The 19,685-nt window shown below is 48.7% G+C and overlaps 1 protein-coding gene across 3 annotated transcripts in view; it reads right to left on the bottom strand.

The window, feature by feature from the left end:
* Positions 1-217: 217 nt before the first annotated feature.
* Positions 218-19,685, bottom strand: part of KAZN (kazrin, periplakin interacting protein) — a 226,860-nt gene continuing 207,392 nt past the window's right edge. For all 3 annotated transcript variants that reach the window (XM_063176813.1, XM_063176815.1, XM_063176814.1), the window contains 7 exons: positions 13,236-13,427; positions 5,282-5,418; positions 4,738-4,908; positions 4,264-4,453; positions 3,319-3,449; positions 2,851-2,901; positions 218-2,229 (listed from right to left, as the gene is read on the bottom strand). In XM_063176813.1, coding sequence (XP_063032883.1) covers positions 2,062-2,229; positions 2,851-2,901; positions 3,319-3,449; positions 4,264-4,453; positions 4,738-4,908; positions 5,282-5,418; positions 13,236-13,427 — 1,040 coding nt within the window. In that variant the 3' untranslated portion in view covers positions 218-2,061. The remainder of the gene's footprint in view (positions 2,230-2,850; positions 2,902-3,318; positions 3,450-4,263; positions 4,454-4,737; positions 4,909-5,281; positions 5,419-13,235; positions 13,428-19,685) is intronic.

Here is a 19,685-nt window from a genome sequence, read left to right on the forward strand (position 1 = left end):
CAGTCCCAGCCTCCTGCCAGCATTTTTGCATCCAGGAGCAGGCATTTGGCTGGGAGCTGGTCCTGGGAAAAGCTGGCCCAGGCTTCTCCTGAATCCTCCCATCACCCTGAAGCCCCCAAAATTCACGTGGTGCTTACGGTGTCCTGCACCCTGGTGCCAGGACAGAGATGCCAACACCCATGCAGGCTCTCCAATTAAACCACATGGAGTTCATCCATACTTTAAAATAAGCTTTATTTAGATCTTTTATAATTTTATATTTGCATCCATGCCTTCAAGGATTCTCCCCCGCTCACAGGGGGAAAAGTTAAATCTAATGTTACCCATAATTCATATGCTATTTAGCAAAGTTCTCTTTTAAATAAATCATCCTCTTAGTAATTTTTAGAATTACTTCCTAATTTACAAAAAAGCTGAAATGCAAAGGAAACTACTCGATAACAAGGAGATCACTCATCTGTTCTGGTGGTTTAGAGTTTAAATTATAAAAAACGCAAGGAGAACAAAGAAAAAAAAACAGAACAGAACCCAAAAAAACAACAAAATATATAAAAATGCTTCTCTGCAGAGAAAAGATGCCATGGGGCAAAGCCTGGTCTGCCACCCCAGGAGAGCCTGGGGGGGCTGGTCCCTCTGTCACCCCCTCCATGGCCTCTCTGCATCATCCCTTGGAATGGAATATACAGCGCGAGGGCATCGGTTTAGTTTGTGATTTAAGACAAAATACCCTTATTTTTTTCAACCAGGGCGCAAGTATCAGAATTAAGAAAAATAATACACTATTATAGTTCATTAAATAAATCTTAATACATTTTTTTTAAGAGCTTAAAATTATACTGTAAGCATTAAAGCATAAGGTACTTATCTTGGCATAAGCAGAGCGCGGCACGTGTTAGTGGAGAGGGGAGGCGGCTGCCGCACCGGGGGGTGGTTTGAGGGCATTTCCAAGGAATTTGGAAAAACAAGTTCCACCTGTGCTTCCAAATCACCCCAGAGCCAGAAAAACCTCCCTAGTGGGGACTCGTACCGATTTCCCCAGCCCCCTCTGACGGCAGTAACACCCCAAACTGGAGAGGGGTGGCCGGCCCTATCTGAGCAACCTCTTGGGATATGGGATATCTGGGATATCACCTTTCTCCCAGCTCGTGCCGGATCCCCCTAAAATTTACTTGAAGCAAAGGGTGAGCACCCCTCAAAAGCAGGGAAAAACAGAGGGCAAAGCTCCCACCAGCTTGCCCCCATCTGATCTCCCGGCATGTGTTTAGGTTTGCGTTTTCCAAGGCGTTAAGTGCTCCTGGGGCAGCTGAGGGAGCCCGGGCTGGGGGGTCCACAGCCCCAATCTCCCCCAACAGCAACATCCCAGGACAGTACAGTACAAACACCCCCTTCCTCCTCCCCGCCCCATCCCAACCGACGTGGAAAAATATAAAAATCCCAAAACTTCTGCAATAATTTAGTTAGAATAGCTCCTCTGGGTTTGTGCAAATAAATTAAAACAACTAAAAAGGAACGTTAAAACACTTATTTCCAGACCGGCAGGCGTAAGAACCAGCCCGGGTCGCCTCCGCGGGGCTCGGCCAGGAAGACATCACAGCGAAGGAGATTTTCTTGGTGTTGTTTTTGTGTGTTTTCTCTCTAAGATCCCTCAGCTGGGCAGGTCCTTCGTCCCCAAGCGAGGACATCCCGCAGGCTGGGCTCCGGAAAACAGCGGTTTTGGACAAGAGACATCACAAGCACAAAGTGCACAATATTTCTCGTATTTACAGAGACACAGCAGTCCTTCAAGTTTCAAGTTTTGTCAAAAGAACAAGAAAAAAGAACAAAAAAACCCTCCCAAAACAAGAAAAAAAAAAAAAACCCAACCCAAACGGACAAACTGAGGCGACAACAAAGGAGTTACCAGGATGGAAAAAATCAACAAAAAAAAGGAAAAAAGGGAAAAAAACTGAAGTTACGACACAGCTGCATCGCTCCCAAGACAACAGGTAACAGGTCCACAGGTGGGACGGGCTGTGGGTGGGGATATGTACATGTGCAGGGCCGGGAGAGGCTCTGGCGCCGTCACCAGTCCGCGTCCTCCTCGATGTAGTAGTCGGGGGCCGTCCCGTCGAAGAGCCCGGGATCGAGGGACTTGCGCTGCTTCCCCCGGGCAAACACCCTGGAGATGGAGCCAAAGCCCATCTTCTCTTTCTTCTTTTTCCGTTTTTGGTCTTCCAGGTCTTCTAGAGACTGTGGGAGGGAGGAGAAAACACAAGTTTAGGCATCCAGCTTTCCTTTACCATTTTTCCTCTTCACTCACATCAAGGGTGATGGACCATGTGGTCCCAGTCCCAAAAAATTTGAGTCCAGGTCCCAAAAAATATTTGCAGCCAGATCCCACAAAATATTTTCATCCAGGTCCAAAGTAATGTTAAGAACCTGGACCAAAATACAATAACATTTCTGAAACCTGTGTGGTGGAATTTGCAGTGTAATTGGGCCCCCTCTCCACAGCTCAGGATTTTGGCCTCTTTAATTCAACTGGATCAGGATTCCAGCTCTGGGAATAAATAGTCAGAGCATCTGTCCGGATTGCAAAAATATCCCAATGTTTTAGGGCCAAATGCAGAAGAATAACATGCTTTGGCTGGACCTTATAAAAATCAACACTGGGATAGGCCTGAGCTCAGTGAATGCCTATGGCATTACCTGGACTTTGGGGCAAATTATGGGAATAGGAGACATCCCAGACTTACAATTCAGGATGACTTCCATTCATCCCAAATTGGTTCCTCTGACCCACCACCTCCAAGTACTTTCTATCACAGGAAGGAGTCTCACAAGCAGGATTTGAGAGGATTGGTGCCCTACCTGTACGATTGGATTGTGCAAGTTCTTCTGTACCGGTCCAGGACTGTCCCCCTATGGCACAAGGAGATGGATCCATTGAATCAACAACCCTGATACAGCCCAAGATCCTCCACCCCCAGGTCAAAAGGCAGCAGTTGTGCAGCTGAACTGCAGTGGTGCTGGGATAAACCCTAGGAAGGCAGCTTTCCATGTCAGCCAAGCCCCAACATGCCCCACCCTGCAAACCCAATGCAGTTTTGGGAAGTGGAGGCCCCACAGAATGGCCAGAGCCCAGCTCCCCAAGGCAGGGCACCAAAGCCCCAGCAGGCAGGTTGGGAAGGGGAGGCCCCACAGAATGCCCAGAGCCCAGCTCCCCAAGGCAGGGCACCAAAGCCCCAGCAGGCAGGTTGGGAAGGGGAGGCCCCACAGAATGCCCAGAGCCCAGCTCCCCAAGGCAGGGCACCAAAGCCCCAGCAGGCAGGCCCTTACGTTGCAGAGCGAGTGCGTTCGGTGCCGGGGGGAGTTGATGTCGCTCGGCGTGGATGACCGGTCACCTTCGGCCGCCGAGGCGTCGGAGATGATGGACGGCTGCCGGGAATGGCAGGGGCTCACTCTGACTGCTGCAAGGCAGGGGGGGAACAGGGAATGAACACCAGCAAACCTCTGATGCACTTCCAAAAGAGCATGGGTTGTGGGTTTGAGCCCCACATTGGGTTGCCAAATGTTCTGGTCTCTCTGAGTGCCACTGAGGGAACCCCAGCCAGCCCCAAGATGGTGAACAGCATGGGGGGGGCACTGTCCTGTGCCCTGGGGGTGTGGAGGGCAGCCAGGCTGATCCCTGGGGATACAGAGGGCAGCCAGGCTGATTGCCTGCAGCAGAGGAGACACTGGAACAACGGTGGAAAATGAAGGGGCCGACTCTCAGCAGAGGTTAATCCAAGGTTTATTCTAGGAGCTCCATGGAGCCCCTCTTGCTGAGAGCCCCAGGAGAGGTGCCAAGGTTACATTTAAAGAGAGGTGGAAACCTAAAGTAGATAACATTTTACTAACCAATAAATGACCCTAAGGGATGGATACTGGGGGATAGATATTTAGGACTGCATATGGGGTAACACTTGGGGGGTTGACCCCTGGCCTCTGGCTAATCACTTGATGTCCTAGACTGAAAGTTCTAGATGGAAGGGATGGGATGCTGAGTGACTGACAGAGAGCCAGGGTGGGGATTTGGGGATGATCTCGGCAAGGGGAAGGGATTACACAGGTAGAGGGAGGGGGTACAATCTGGGGTAAACCATCTGGGAAAAATACGGGGATACAAAACCAAATCTATTACAAAGTACAAAACCACACTACAACAGGGAGGGGTGGTTTTGACCATCTTTCCTCCCCAGAAGGGGTTTGGCACTGAGGATTTGCCATCCCAGGGGTGCCCACCTTGCCGGTCCGCCGAGTGCTGGGGGTGTGAGTGGTAGAGGGTCTGCTGGCTCTGCCGGATGGCGGCGGTCAGCGGGAGGTCAGCCTGCATCACCCACTCCTGGTTGCCGTTCAGCACCGTCTCACCAGGCATGGCCAAGGAATGGCGCTTGGGCACGTCCTTGGTCAGCGTAGCCAGGGACTGCTTGGCCTGGGGAAGGACATTAGGACATTGAGGTGGTGGTGGGGGAGTGGGAAAACCATGTGAACATCTCGCAGAGCAGCAGAACAAGCAGCAACACAATGCACCGCAAACCCACCCTCCCCTGGGCAAGCAAAGATCCCAGCTGTGCCAGAGATATCAAGTTATTTTTAAGTGATCCCCATGCCAAGGATATCAAGCTCCTTTTGAGAGATGGAATATTTTCCTCTCATTTTTGCAGTAGTGCAGCCACTGCAGCAAGCACTGAGATCTGTACAAATGATCCAGCTCACCATGGCCAGCTCGGCCTCCAGCTCCTTCATGCGGTTGTCCTTCAGGTCGAGCTGGGAGCGGAGGGCGCTGGCGTGGTCCGTGGCCTCCTTGGCCTGCCGCCTCAGCTCCCACTTCTCCCGCTCCAGGAGATCCTTCTCCTTGGCCAGGGCCTTCACCGCGTCCTCGCTCTCCTGCTGGGACAGGGGTGGCCATCAGCAAGGGAAAATCTAAACTAAAAACCCCTCTGTCACAACCCCCTTGGGGACCACACAACCATGAGCAGTATCTTTGGTGTCACAAGAGCTCTGTGCTGACAGGAATGTCAACGCTTTTTGGGGAGATCCAGAATGCAACTGTTCCCCAAAAATCAATGCTCACTGTGCACCTGGTTCAAATTACAGCAAATCCCCCAGCTCTGCTTTCTTTCCTCCATTTAACCTTCAATTGCTGTGGTCATCCCAACCCCTCCAAGAGCCCAGCTGGGGCTTTAGTGGGATTTTGCCAGACTACAAAGCAGCTTTCCCACTCAGTGCCACGAGAGCACAGCGTGGGCTCTGCACTCACTTTCCTGTGCTGCTCGTAGTTGCGGATGAAGTCGCGGAGCTGCTCCTCGCGGCTCTCCAGCGTGGCGTACAGCTGCTGCATCTGGCTCACCAGGTCTGTCTTCTCCCCCTTCAAGCGCTTGCGGTCGGCTTTCATGGCTGTGGGAGACAGGGTCACTCCAGCATGGCAGCCCCTTGGCTCCATCTCTTTTATTTTTCATGGAAAAAGCATCAAAATTGCAGTTCTAAGGGTTGGGCTGGGAGAAGGTGCACAATTCACCCCCATTGCTGCACCCTTCAAAACGCTCCTCATCACTGCCCATGCTCCAAGGGGCAGCTCAGACCTTGGAAAAGGAGGCTTGGGAGCAAAACTGCAGCCTCAGCCTCAGGGCCTGGCACAGGAAAACCTGCTGCTCTCCTTCCAGGATAAATAAACCACAACCAGTTTATTTTCAGCAGTGAGGCAGATTCCAGAGTGCTCCCACGAGCCCAGGGCACGGCTCTCTGGGTGTCCCCATCCCCTTCCAGCTCAGGGATGCTGTGTTGGGATGAGGGGATGGAACAGAGGCACGTGGGATGTGCTGGGTGTTTCAACAGCCCTGAGAGGAACCCCAAACCCTCATGTTTCCCCTCCTCATTGCACCAGTGAGGGATGCTCGCTGACCACCGACCCCAAGACAGCCATGAAAGCCAAATCCAGGGAGAATTACAGAAATCTCATGAGGACAAGGAGTTTTGGTCACTTCTGTACATCAGTGCTTTACCCAGTACTGAACCTGGTCCTTGGCAGAAGTGCCCTGTGGCTCCCTGCTCCAGATACACCCCACATCACCAAAACAATGCCCAGTTTAGGATTCAGATCACAAATATTTCATTACATATCCCTGCTTTTCCACCCTGCTAACTCAGGGATGCCATGAAACACCCTCTGCCCCTCCAAATGTCCCTGCACTCATTGTATTGAATTACTGGATCTTGCAAGTTGTTGTTTGTGTTATTCAAAAAATCCTAAATGCCCCCAAAACTCACCAGAGAAAAACAACCCCAAAGCCACCCAGGGGCTGTGGATACTACAAAAGCTGCCAGAAGATGCTGCAGCATCACGAGTGGGACCTGTCTCCATGCACACATCCAACCTTTCTCCATCAGATTACAGAAATCAAGGCAGCTGTTTCAGCCCACACTGTGTTTTCTACCTGCTGTAATGAGTCACTTCATCTGGAGGTTAAACTGCACGTCAGGAACATTTGGGTTCCTCTCAACACTGTAAGGAAAGGAGGGGGTTTGCAGGTGAGAGGAGAAAAAGATAGGGGAAAAAAAATGAGACTAAATAGTGGAGGAAGAGGGAGATGCTTTGAACTATAGAGATTTTTATCTGTTAAAATCCAAGAGATGAAACTCTTTGGACCAACTATTCTGCCAGTAAGCACTGGAGATAAATCAGAACACCACAAACCAGAAAATGAGGTAGGAAATGCTGCAAAAATTCACATTGTCCTGTGACAAGGAGCTCTTGGGAGCCTTCCTTGCCCACTTCAATGAACACGACTCCTCCTGGGACAGCTCGGCCTCTTCCGACACCAGGACTTCCCTTGCTTTATTCCCATCTTAGGAAATTCCTACAGAAACCCTCTAAAAACAATCACAACCACACCCATGCCTTTGAAAAAGCCCTTTCCCACTGCCTGTGTGTACTTAACCACCACCTTCCCCTGCCCAATTCTTACACAGGAATGAAAAACTTCCTAAAAATAAAAATTAATGATAAATTGACCAAACCATAGTGGGTCCAGACCCCACAGACACATATGTATCTATATATGTAAAATTTAATTTCCTCAAGGATACTCAGAGGCTCTTACAAAAGTTTAAGTCACATTTGCCAATCTCTGATGCTGGAGGCAACAAAAAGAATCCTAATGAACTTAATTAAATAGTGAGTCCCCTATAGCATACAAACTCCTTTAATTAGTGGCAGTGTTCATGGCCCTTAAAGATTTACAGAAAACACTTAATCATTTGCCAATAATAAAAAGAAAATGTTCTTTAGTACTATTAGAAGAAGGGTAACTATATCCCAAGGTTGAATATGCTTTGATATACCAATATTTACCAATATTTATGCCAATGTATCAGTATTACAAGAAGATTATGAGGTTTGGGTATTGAAAGAGCAGATATTTTCCTATTAACCCAACAGGACAGTTTACCATTCACTGCATTTCATATTTGAGAGATTTGCTGAAATTAACAGACCTTTTTTTTTGCTCCCTTCTATTGCTCTCCTTCCTCCAAGAACGATTAGCTCCTAAGCTTAAAGAAGATTTATCAGTCATTTGAGAACTTCATTCCAAGCCAAATTAATAGGAAATTAATTGAAAAAGGCAGGAGAAAAATAAAAAGTGAGGCAGAAGTGAGCTGTCAGGGCTGCCAGCAGCTCCTGGACCGAGCCCCACTTGCTGCAGCAGCTTAATTTGTCCTTAGCAAACAAGCCCAGCTAATTGCTCAGTCGGGGAAAACGAGCCTTTGCAATCCATGGCCAGCCAAGGAGGGATAAAGCAGATTTTCCCTGGCTATCGTGTCCATCTGAGGAGGTGAAATGGCTTTTTCCTTTAATCTGATGATCCAGGGCCTGGTTTCTATATCCCAAACGCCCACAAGTATCCAAATAAACTCCCCCAGCCCACTGGCACAGCAGGCTCTGGACAAACCTCTGACCTCTTCATAAACCCAAGAAAAGAAGCAAGAAATCCTAAACCAGCCCATGAGTGGAAAGTACTTCTCTTACTTGCATTATTCATTTTCCCCTCCCTCCAAAGCACGTGGCAGAAGGAGAGGGGGGACCCAGCAGCCCCCCTTGGACTCAGCAGCTCAGCACCAGCCTTGGCACCAAGGGATGGGGGAGATGGGTTGGGATGGGCTGGGTGAACCCCCCCAGCTCCCACCACCATCCCCACCTGCACCAGCTCACCCTGCCCTGGTGTCATCTGAGCTTCCACCTCCTGCCACTCGATCCTCTCTCGGTCCTTTGGGAGAAGGACACAGAGGTAACGGGACCAGCTCTGAGCTGGGCCCCTCCTGCAGCCACAACAACTAAAATCCACCCCCTCACTCAGCACCTTTTATTCCCAGTTCTACATGAGGAGCCAAAATCCAGTGGCTCCATTGGAGAGGCACAGCCCTGTCTGGGACAGCAGCAGGGCTGGAACCACCCAGTGATGCCACCACTGGCCCCAGGCTGACCTCACCATCCAACAGCTTCCAGCTGGGAATTACCTCCTGTATCCTAAACCCAGGCATCCCCTCAGGATGGGGGCTGTTCTAAATACTCCCTTCTCTCTTTGAGATTAATAGTGTCACATGAAGGGGATACCAATTACAGAACATCCTGATGTGGAAGGGACCCACAAGGATCACTGATGTCCAACCCCTGGCACCACCATCCAGCCACGGTTTCCTTAGAGGACATATGAATAATAATTAGTTTCACTACCTTTATTAATGTGATATTAGATGAAAAACTACTGCTTGAACCATAGAAGCAGCATCTCTGCCTAGTTTCACATTCCTGGGATGAGGCAGCAATGCCCAGATACACACCAGGGCACTGACAGAAGATGCAGCACAGCCCTGAACTCCAAAGAGCAGCTTCCCATGACTCCCATCCACTTCCAAGTCCTTCTCTCACCCCACACAATGTGAATTTTCATGCCAGGAACAGAATCAGAGCTGACTTTCTCACTTACTGAATCACACACTCATTTTCTGATGCAGGGCAGGGCCTCCTTGGGGAGCATGGCTGAACCCCAGAGACCCCCTGTGCAACAAGAATGTGCAAACCCATCCTGTCCCATTAACATTTACTTAATTCCTCCTGTTTCTTCCTTGCAGCCATGAAATCCAATATTGTCACCATGACTAACCCATAAAATCAGGATGGCAGTGCTGCTCCTTGCTTTGCAATTAAAGAGCCCTGTGAGGTCCCTGGGGCAGCTGTCACCAGCAGGAAGATCTTGACATTGAAAACATCAACATTCCATGGTGTCAGGCAGAGCCAGCACTCACTCCTGGGGCTGTGGAGGTTTGGAGCAGGCAGGAAATTAGAGCCCAATGTCAAATTTCAGGAAAAAGTGAGGTGAGGCAATTCTCCATGAGCAAGTTTAGCTGGTGACAGCCAAGGGCTTTCCAAACCTCACCCAGCAGTCAACGAGCTGATCAATAACTTCTGAAAACTTCAGGTGGGTCTTCAAAGGAGAACAATAGGTTTTCTGTAGAGATCCAGGTCCTTATGGTGGAAATGGCTTCCTTGGCTGGGTTCACAGATGGGACATCCATCAGTCAGGACATCCATCTATCCAGGACATCCATCCAGTGGGACACCCATCTTCTGGGACACCCATGTGCCAGGTCACACATCCTTCTGGGATATCTATCTGATGCCACCTCATCTTCTGGAACATCCATCCACTGGAACACCCTTTCTTTATTACTCACCCGCTCACTGCAGCAAGTTGAGGGTGCTGTGGATCTCTGTATGAGACTTTGCCCAGCCCAAATACTATTTCTGAAGAATCACAGCTTTGAGCTGAAGGTGAGAGAAGGAGAAAACCAGGCTACAACCCATTCATGGAGCAGACACAAAGTTGGTTCATGCCTTTCCTAGCAGCAGGGAAAGCCAGCCTGAGGTTTCCAGGCTGGCATCAAAAAGGAAACAGAAACCAGGTTTGCTCTCAGTGTGATAATCCCGCAGGCGAGCTCCAGCAGATTGGATAAAGCTTCCCAGAAATGGGGTTTGTGCCATTAGCCCACATGCTCATGGATGTCTCCCAGCCAAGAGGCTCCTCAAGTCCCCCAGGCACTTGGGCACAGTCCCTGCCCACAGCAGGAGCAGCAGTAATAAAGCTGTCTGCAACTTCTCCCATCAGGGATTTCCACACCAGAAATCCAGACCACATCCACACCTTTCCAGTCAGGATGGGGGAAATAATAACTGCACAAATGCTGGAAGCACAATTCAGAGTCCTAGACATGGCAGAAGTGGAGAGGGAGGTAGGATGTAGCACGATGGGATTTTAATTGGATGATAATGGAATAAAAAAGTGCAAGAGATGGAATTAGCCCAGGAAAAAAGGTGGATTAAAGATGCACAAAGCACATGCTGACAGAAATAAAGGAACTGGTGGAGTTGCTCCTGCAGAGCACCCTGTGCTGGGCCAGATCCCTGCCCCTACCCTGCACAGCAAGGACATGGTAGACAGCAAAGGGAAGATGCAGCACAGACTTATCAGCTTTATCCTGTGCCAAATGCTGCTGAGAAGGGCTGGAAATGCATCTCCAAAGGGGGACAATGAACCCACCCTTCATGGAGATCATCACAAACCAAACCCTGTGTTGCTGTGCAAAGTAAAGGCTCTTAAAAACTGCTGGAGCCCCCAAAGCAAACCTGAGCAGCAAACCCTCTGTGCTTCCCTCTGCAGCACAGCCCAGCAAGCCAAGATCCCTCTGAACCAGCTGCACTGCACTTCCAGGCTCAGAGCCAGCAATGATGACAGATTTCAATATAATTTATCTGCTAATGACATTCCACAGCACCCACCATGGATCGTGGGCTGCTGCAGCCTCTGCTGCTGGTGTGGGGCAGCCTTTGGTGAGGAGGATGTGGGGCTGGGGATGCAGGACACAACTGACACAGATCCCTGAACTACAGGACAGTGTGGCCAAGGTTCCCTGTGCTCCTGGCACAGCCTTATCCCACGCTCAGAGCCATGGTTTCCCCACTGTGTCCATCAGCAGCTCCATCTCCCCTGGCAGACCCAGCCACCAGGCGCCGTTTTCCCTCCACTTTTGGCTACGTTTCTCTCTGCACAATTTTTCACAGAAAGGAAAAAGGATTTTTTCCCCCTCCAGCTGCTGAGCTCGTTTTCAAGTTATCCATCTCAGTCACTGCTGCCAAGCCTGCTCTGCTGCCCAGAGCCTCCAGCCCAGATCCAGCCTGGACAACTTTCCCAAAACCACAAAAGCTTCTCAATATTGCAGGACAGGGAAGGAGCATCAATTGAGAAAAGCTCTTGCTGTGTGCCCATCCAAGTGTCAGCTGAGATTCTCTCTTCCTAGCCACCACACCTGCAGAGAAGTCCTGGAAAACCAAGCTCAGAGGCTTGAATATTGGCAAACAAAAGCCTAATAAACCCCCAACATTATATTCCTCAAATACTCTCAATTTTCAAGCCAAACTCACTTTTTCTCTGGGCTATCCTCCACAGAAGCATTGCAGCTTCTGAGATGACTTCTTACTCTTATTTTTTTTTTTTTTGTAACTAGTTTTATAATAGTTCTGCTTTTCTGCATTTTGCATTTATCAGCACATCCCCCCTGCCCCATCCACATGGAGCAAATATTCCCTAATTAAGACTTTTCTCCTCCAATTACAATTCTATAAACCCAGAGCATTTCCTGCTGCCTGAGGCTGCACGGGTGGTGTGGGGGGAGGCAAGATTTTGGAGGTATTTTCTCTGTTGCTGATTTATAAGGGCATTTTTGTACATCAGAGAGTGATAACAAAACTTCCTGAAGTCCTTTCCCCAAATACTGACTCAGCCCAATTCCCTGTGCCTTGGAGCATCTCAGCATCCTGGGCAGGGGGAGATGCAGAGGCCCCACAGCTCCCCACGTGCTGCTCAGCCTCTGAGCCTGAAAACTTTTGACAGCTTCTCCTCATAATCCTCAAATATGAGCTGACAAGTGCAAGTTACACTCGGCATGCTGGGGATTTCAGATGATATTTAGAGCCAGGGTTTGACGAGTGAGAGCCTTCCCTGCCCAGGATCATCCCCTGGCTCCAGCTAACAAACCATCCTGCCTGCATGTATTGGCAGCTTGGTTTTAGAGCAGAAAAGCTGCAATGTTGTATTTTGCTCCACACACCCCAGTCCCAGGGTTTGCTGTGCTGGTAAGGAAGGGGGAGCACAGTCCCAGCTGACACAAAAACCCCCAAAGGCAGGCATGAAGGAAGGAGAGCCTGAATGTCACCTGGAGGAAACTCACAGCTTCCCTCCTGCAAGTCTGAGGGGCTCAAATCCAACCCAAAGCCCATCACCAGCTGCATTTCAGCTGCTGCCTTGGCTCTGTTCTACAGCTGTGGAAGAATTCCTTTGCAGTGCTGCAATCAGCCCTCACATCCCATTTCCCAGCCCATGGCTGCACCCCAGTCCTTGCCAGCCCCACACCAGCCCTGGCTGGGACAGGAGAGCAGGGGAGTCCCAGGGACACCAAACCCCCAGCAGGAGCAGCTGAGGAATGTACTCTGCAGAGCCCAAGTGAAAATGTTGGCTTTTCCTTCCCTCATTAATCAACATTTCGAAAGTTGAGGGTGCTGGGGAGAGGTGCAGCTGAGGGAGATACAGCCCTTACCTGTGGAAACCCAGAGCACTGGGAATATTTCTGTCTGCTCTGGGCTGCCCTGACCCCCAGGGGAGCACTGACTCTGACCCTCATTCATGAATGAAGTTTCCCAGATTTCAAGATGGACTGGAACCCAAAAAAGTGTGAAATAGCTTACAGAGAGTAGTGTAGGTGTATCACTTGGTGAGACATTTAGATTTGGGGATTTTTAGTGTGTTGTGGATGGCAGCAAGATGGAGGGCACAGGGTGTTGTCCTGGGTTTCTTCTTCATGCTTCTTCCTTCTCCATGGGTTTGGGGGCATTTTGTAATTGGGCAGAAAAGTCTGCATTGCAGCTCTTTGGGATCAGTTATTGGGTTAAAAGGGGAAATAATCTAGATGTCAGTTCTTAATTGGAAAGTTTAGATTTAAAAGACTTTGTACCAAGAGATTGTTGGCCATTTTGTGCCTCCTAATGACAAGCTGCAGAACTCACAGCAGTGAGACTGTTTTACTGATAAGAAATAATAAACACCTGAGTGTGAACATGAACTGCTGTCTCAGTGCCTTCAATCCCCAGAGAAACCCACACTTACCCTGCAGAGCCTCCTTGGCACGTGCCAGCTCCTGCTCCTTCTGTGCCAGCTGCACCTTCAGCTCGGTGGCCGAGAGCACCTCTGGGGATTTGCTGCCGTGGGTCTCCTCCAGGTCCTTGCTCAGCATTTCCTTCATTTGCCGGAGCAGGTGCACCTCCTCCTGCAGCTGGGCCACCTCCTCCCGCAGCAGCGCTGGAGGAAGAAGGGACACAATGGCAGGAAGTGAGAGCCAGGTCCGGCACAGCCCCAGCTCCTGCTGCAAACCCAGGCCCTGGGGAAATGCTGCTGGGATTTTCTGAGCTCCTGCTGAAGGGAGGAAGTGATGAATCTGACTCCATGTTCTCAGAAGGGTAATTTATTATTTTATGATCTATATTATATTAAAGGATACTAAACTAAACTAAACTATACTTGGGTGCTGGTTGACAGCCAGTTGAGCCAGCAATGTGCCTTGGTGGCCAAGAATGGCTCCTGGCCTGTGTCAGGAATGGTGTGGCCAGCAGGAGCAGGGAGCTCATTCTGCCCCTGTACTGGGCACTGGTGAGGGCACACCTTGAGTGCTGTGTCCAGCTATGGCCCATCAGTTTGGGAAGGATGTTGAGATGCTTGAGCACATCCAGAGGAGGCAACGAGGCTGGTGAGGGGCTGGGAACACAAACCCTGTGTTTGAAGGAGCTGGGGGTGTTTAGCCTGGAGAAAAGGAGGCTCAGAGGAGACCTTATTGCTCTCTACACCTTCCTGAAGGGAGGTTGCAGACAGGTGGGGTTGGTCTCTGACAGAACCAGAGGACAAAGTCTCAAGCGATGTCAGGGAAGGTATAGGTTGGATATTAGGAAAAATTTTTTCACAGAAAGAATAATAAAGTACTGGAATGCTTTTCCCAGGGAGGTGGTAGAATCACCATCTCTGGATGTGTTTAAAAAAAGGCTGGACATGGCACTTGGTGCTAGAGTCTGGTTGAGGTGTTAGAGCATGGGTTGGACTCGATGATCTTAGAGGTCTCTTCCAACCTCATAATTCTGTGATTCTGTAAAGAATTCAGAAAGGATACAGACAGAAGGCTAAAAGATAATAATGAAAAAATTCGTGACTCCCTCCAGAGCCTCGACACAGCTGGGTCATAATTGGCCAATAAGTAGAAATAATTCATATTAAACCAATGAACAATCAACTGTTGGTAAAAAATGTCCAAACCACATTCCAAAGCAGCAAAACACAGGAGAAGCAAATGAGATAATATTGTTTTCCTTTTTCTCTGAGGCTCCTCAGCTTCCCAGGAGAATCCTGGGCAAGGGGATTTTTCCAGAAAATATGGCAGTGACAGGGCAGCCCCTCCCTGCTGGCAAACCTGCACCACATGGGACTGGAGAAGGAGGATGGGATGGATGTGATGGGAAGGCACTAGGAGAAGGCAGGGAGCCTCCACTGGGTGATGGCTTTAGCATTAAAAAAACAAAAATAGTTGTTACTATGTAATAGTAAGAAGAAACCAAGAAGGACTTTCCTATCCAAAGCACCTGCTGACAGGGCTGGGGTCCAACAGTCTCCTGAGCTCCCACACATCTCAGCTCTGCCTCCAGCCGCCCACATGCTCAGGGAACACTCAACACAACCACTGTGAGACTGGGAAAGGGAAGATGACGCTTCCATCCACAGCCCCAAATCCTGAATTTTGCAGATTTACACCCAGTGATTGCTCACTCCTCCAAGCTGCTACACTGCAGGAGTATCCTGGCAGAACCCAGCTGGGATCTCCTCCATATGAAGCACTGGAGGAAAGCTCCAGCACCTCATTTCCTACAGCTGCACCCACTATTTAGTGCAATAAAGTGCTTTTCTGCTATTTCCACATTGCACCCCTCACCCTCATCCTGCAAAACACTTTCAGGCTGTGCAGGTGCCACTGCAATCCTTCCTCTGAGTCTGACTTTGCTTTCCCTCCCCTTTAAAAACAGGTGTAGAAAAGCTTTTTCACATCCCAGATTGGCTTATTGATTTCATAGAATCCCAGAATGGTTTGGATTGGAAGGCACCTTAGAGACCCTCCAGTCCCATCCCCTGCCATAGGCAGGGACACTTTCCAGTAGATTGAGTTGCTCTAAGTCCAGCCTGGACTTGAACACTTCCAGGGGTGAGACATCCACATCTGTATTGGAAATTATTCCAATACACATCCTCTTAAGTTGGCATCATGGACATGGGGAGAAAAAAATGCCCCCATCAGCACCCACATCACAATTACCAGAAAAACAAAACAAAAATCAAACCCAAACACTTCCTCTCCAAACCACCACGGCTGTGTCCTTTCCCCAGTGCCCCTGAGTAGCAGTGAGCCTGGAGGACACCAAGGGGACATGGAACACAGGGATTTTTCTCCTTGTTCTTCCTCAGGGCTGTTTCCTGTCCGGCTGGGGAGGTGACGCTGGTGGCAGGACAGGGAGAGCAGCAGGACAGGACAGGGCAGGGAGAGCAGCAGGACAGGGAGAGCAGCAGGACAGGACAGGACAGGACAGGGAGAGCAGCAGGACAGGACAGGGAGAGCAGCAGGACAGGACAGGACAGGGCAGGGAGAGCAGCAGGGCAGGGAGAGCAGCAGGACAGGACAGGACAGGACAGGGAGAGCAGCAGGACAGGACAGGGAGGGCAGCAGGACAGGACAGGGCAGGGAGGGCAGCAGGACAGGACAGGGAGAGCAGCAGGACAGGGCAGGGAGGGCAGCAGGACAGGGCAGGGAGGGCAGCAGGACAGGGAGAGCAGCAGGACAGGACAGGGAGAGCAGCAGGACAGGGAGAGCAGCAGGACAGGACAGGGAGGGCAGCAGGACAGGGAGAGCAGCAGGACAGGGCAGGGAGAGGCAGCTCCCCCCGGCAGCTGCGCCAGGAAGGCAGAAAATCTGCTGCACATACTTGAAATGCTTCCCCAATGAAAACTGGCAAGGCCCCATTCTGTAAATTATTTAGCAATAAAGTCACTAATGAGGAACAGTCGAGCTCTGGGCTGGGGGGGGGTTTGGTGCAGCCCAAAGTGATTTCTTGAAATCCGTGCAAAAAGCAAGAACTGGAGGAGGCCAAGGCCAACAGGATCCTCCCCAGGGATGGGAGGAACACAGTGTGATCCCTCCAGCCTCTGGGAACCCTGAGAGGATGTGAGGACTCACACACGGTGGAGTTTTTGTGTGCAAAGCCCAGCAAACACCTTCCCCAGCCACAGAAAGCCCCCTGCAGCCCCACAAAGTACCCCTGGCTGCAACAAATTGGCTTTTTTTTCCTCCCTGATAACTTATTTTCACCTTTCCTTGCATGCCACTTCATCAAGGGCTATTCCTGGGAAAAAAATGAACCAGCAGATGAGGATGGAGGCAGGGCAGCTTGCACAGGGTTGAGTGATCCCGATGGATTCCTGCAAATTGCAGCATTTTGGTGGGAACCAAGAAAATCCCTGCACAGCAGGAAGTGATCTGGGACAGGGAGAGGGGAAACAAGACCAAGGACAGACAGAATTCCAGAGGGGTGCTTGGGCATGGCCCAAGGCGCTGTAATCACTGCCCAGTGCAGCTCTCCAAAAATGCACTGACCCGCTCTGCTCACTGTTAGAAACTCTGAAAAAAGGGAAAAGCATCTCTCCTCCTGAACAGGCAACAAGGGAATTTCATCCTCACTTAGTACTCGGCTCCTGATCCAGGCAGAAACCGCTGAAGGATTCAAATCTGAGATCTGTGAGAAGCTACAGATGTAATCTGGAGAGAAACACGCAGCACCACGCTCCTCATGCTGGCTGCAAGCCAAAGCCTATGGAGAACCTGAATTATTGATCAGCCACACATCCAAAATTCTTGGTGGTTTAGACATATAATTTGAGATAGACACACACACATATATATATATATATATGTAGAAAAAAGGATTATGCTTTGCAATATATAGTTATATTTGCTACATATACATTATTATATATACGGCAAAGCCAAATCCAGTTTAAATAAATAAATATTTCTTTTCTCTGATAACTTATTTTCATTTCACCTTTTCTTACATGCCACTTCATCAAGGGCTATTCCTGGGAAAAAAAATGAACCAGTAGATGAGGATGGAGGCATCCAAATACATCCCAAATTCTTGCTTTTTAGACATATAATTTGAGATAGACACATATATATATATGTAGAAAAAAGGATTATGCTTTGCAATATATAGCTAGTTTTGCTACATATACATCATTATATATATGGCAAAGCCAAATCCAGTTTAAATATATATATATATATATCTATCTTTTTTTTTTCCCCCCTGAAAACTTCTTTTCACCCTTCCTTACATGCCACTTCATCAAGGGAAAAAAATGAACCAGTAAATACATTCAAAATTCTTGCCTTTTAGATATATAATTTGAGATAGACATATATATAATATATATATATATATATATATATATATATAAAAGGAATATGCTTTGCAATATATAGCTAGATTTGCTACATATACATTATTATATATATGGCAAAGCCAAATCCAGTTTAAGTATATATATATATATATATATATATGTAAAATTGGGAAGCACAATCCATGCAGCCAGGGGTTGATAGGAAAATCCCTCTTTCCAACTCCCTCTCAGGGCTCCTGAAAATGTCATGGAGTCACAAACTGGTTTGGATTGGAAGGGAGCTTAAAGCTCATCTTGTTTCATGGGCAGGGACACCTTCCACTATCCCAGGATGCTCCAAGCCCCATCCAAACTGGCCTTGGACACTTCCATGGATGGGGCAGCCACAAATTCTCTGGGCACACACCTGTAATGACACCTTTGTACAGGATTTCCATCTCTCCAACGCTTCCTCTGGTATTCTGCCCACCAAAATCTCATCAATTCTCCCCCTCAAAGCACTGCTCTCCATCACTCTTCTCCAAGCTTCCATCCCAACCCTCCAGCACCTCCTGCTCACAAGGGTCCTATGGAGAAATCCCCTGTTATTGGCATGATTTGCATTAAAAGACTCAGCTTGAAAGGGAAATTTCAGCTTAATTTTAAAACAGGGGGGAGAAAACCCTCACTGCTGTGCCAGGTTTAAGTACCCAAATAAATGACCCAAAACGTGCAGGCAGCTCTGGGAGATTGTTACAGGGAAGTTCCAATAGCTGGGAAAATGGGGTCAATTATCCAGGCACCTCATTTCAGCCTCTGCTTCTCCCACATCCAGAGGGCTGAGGGAGGGTTTCCATGGGATTCCTAGCAGCTGGATGGAGCTGTGCCCCTCCCTGAGGCTGCAGAGGAGTCTGCAGTGAGCATCAGCCCTCTCTAGCAGGGACCAGGCTCAGTGCCCCTCACCAGGGACTCCTCACACCCCCCAGCATGATGCAAAAGCAATCAGGAGGAAATAATATTTTTAAAGGCTTTTTTTTTGCAGTTCAGCCTCACAACTGTCACTATGTCAGAGTGCAAAGTTAAATTTGTCATTAGGAATCACCTCCTAAATGCAAAACCTCAATGTGAAAAGCTTCCACAGCACTTACCCCACAATATTTTTGTCCCTTTTAAATTTTCCCTCCTCTTTTTAATCTTTTTTTTGGAGGGGAGGGGAATTGGGTGCTTTCTGTAATTCCTGACTACCCAGAGGAGGAGATATTGCCTTGCATGAACAAACCCCATCACTCATTCCAACCCCTTCTACACCTGCTGCAAGTGGGCAGAGATGAAATGAATGCAATTTAAACATTTCCCAGACCAACTGATGAAAACTACCATTCCCACTGAAATAATTGGCTGTTAATTATATTTTAGTTGATCACATTAAACTTCCATGACACTGCTGGATTCAGCATCCTTTATGCTTCAACCACTGATGGGTGTTAATAGACAACATCAATGAGATTTTTTTCTTTTTTAAATTGTGGTGAACATCTCCAGACAGCATTTGGGGCTGAAGTTTCCACTCCTGCTCCTGCAAATCCCATCTTGGACTCCTCTGGGCAGCAGACCAACCCTCCATGCAGCAGCAAAGCCTTTTACTGGCCTTGGAACAGGCACCACTTTAAAGAACATCCATTTAAAAGCCTTTTTTTTTCCATGTAACTCAGCTGACACGATTGCTGTACACGCATTTCTGCCTTTGGAGGGGACATATTAAAAATGGATGCAGAACAAACGGCGAGTGGGTGAATCAGTATCTCAGGTGAAACCTGCATTTTGTGCTGCTTTGGTGAGTTTGACAGTGAGATGGTTTTTGCTTTGCTGGGCACAAGTCAAGGGTGTGTTTTTATCCAGAACATCAGCAGGATAAATATACATGTACACAGACCTCTGTCCTAGGATGAGAAATGCAAGGGTCATAGAGAACCGTACTAGAAAAAAATAAAGATTGAAGACTCAGGGATGAGCTGAGTTTGTATTTTAAAGAGCATCTCAACCCCTCTGATTTTTAAGTAGCTTCTCAGCTTGGGACCTCCTTCTTGC

The sequence above is a fragment of the Melospiza melodia genome, chromosome 26 (assembly GCF_035770615.1).
Source record: "Melospiza melodia melodia isolate bMelMel2 chromosome 26, bMelMel2.pri, whole genome shotgun sequence".
In the NCBI taxonomy this organism is placed as follows: domain Eukaryota; kingdom Metazoa; phylum Chordata; class Aves; order Passeriformes; family Passerellidae; genus Melospiza; species Melospiza melodia.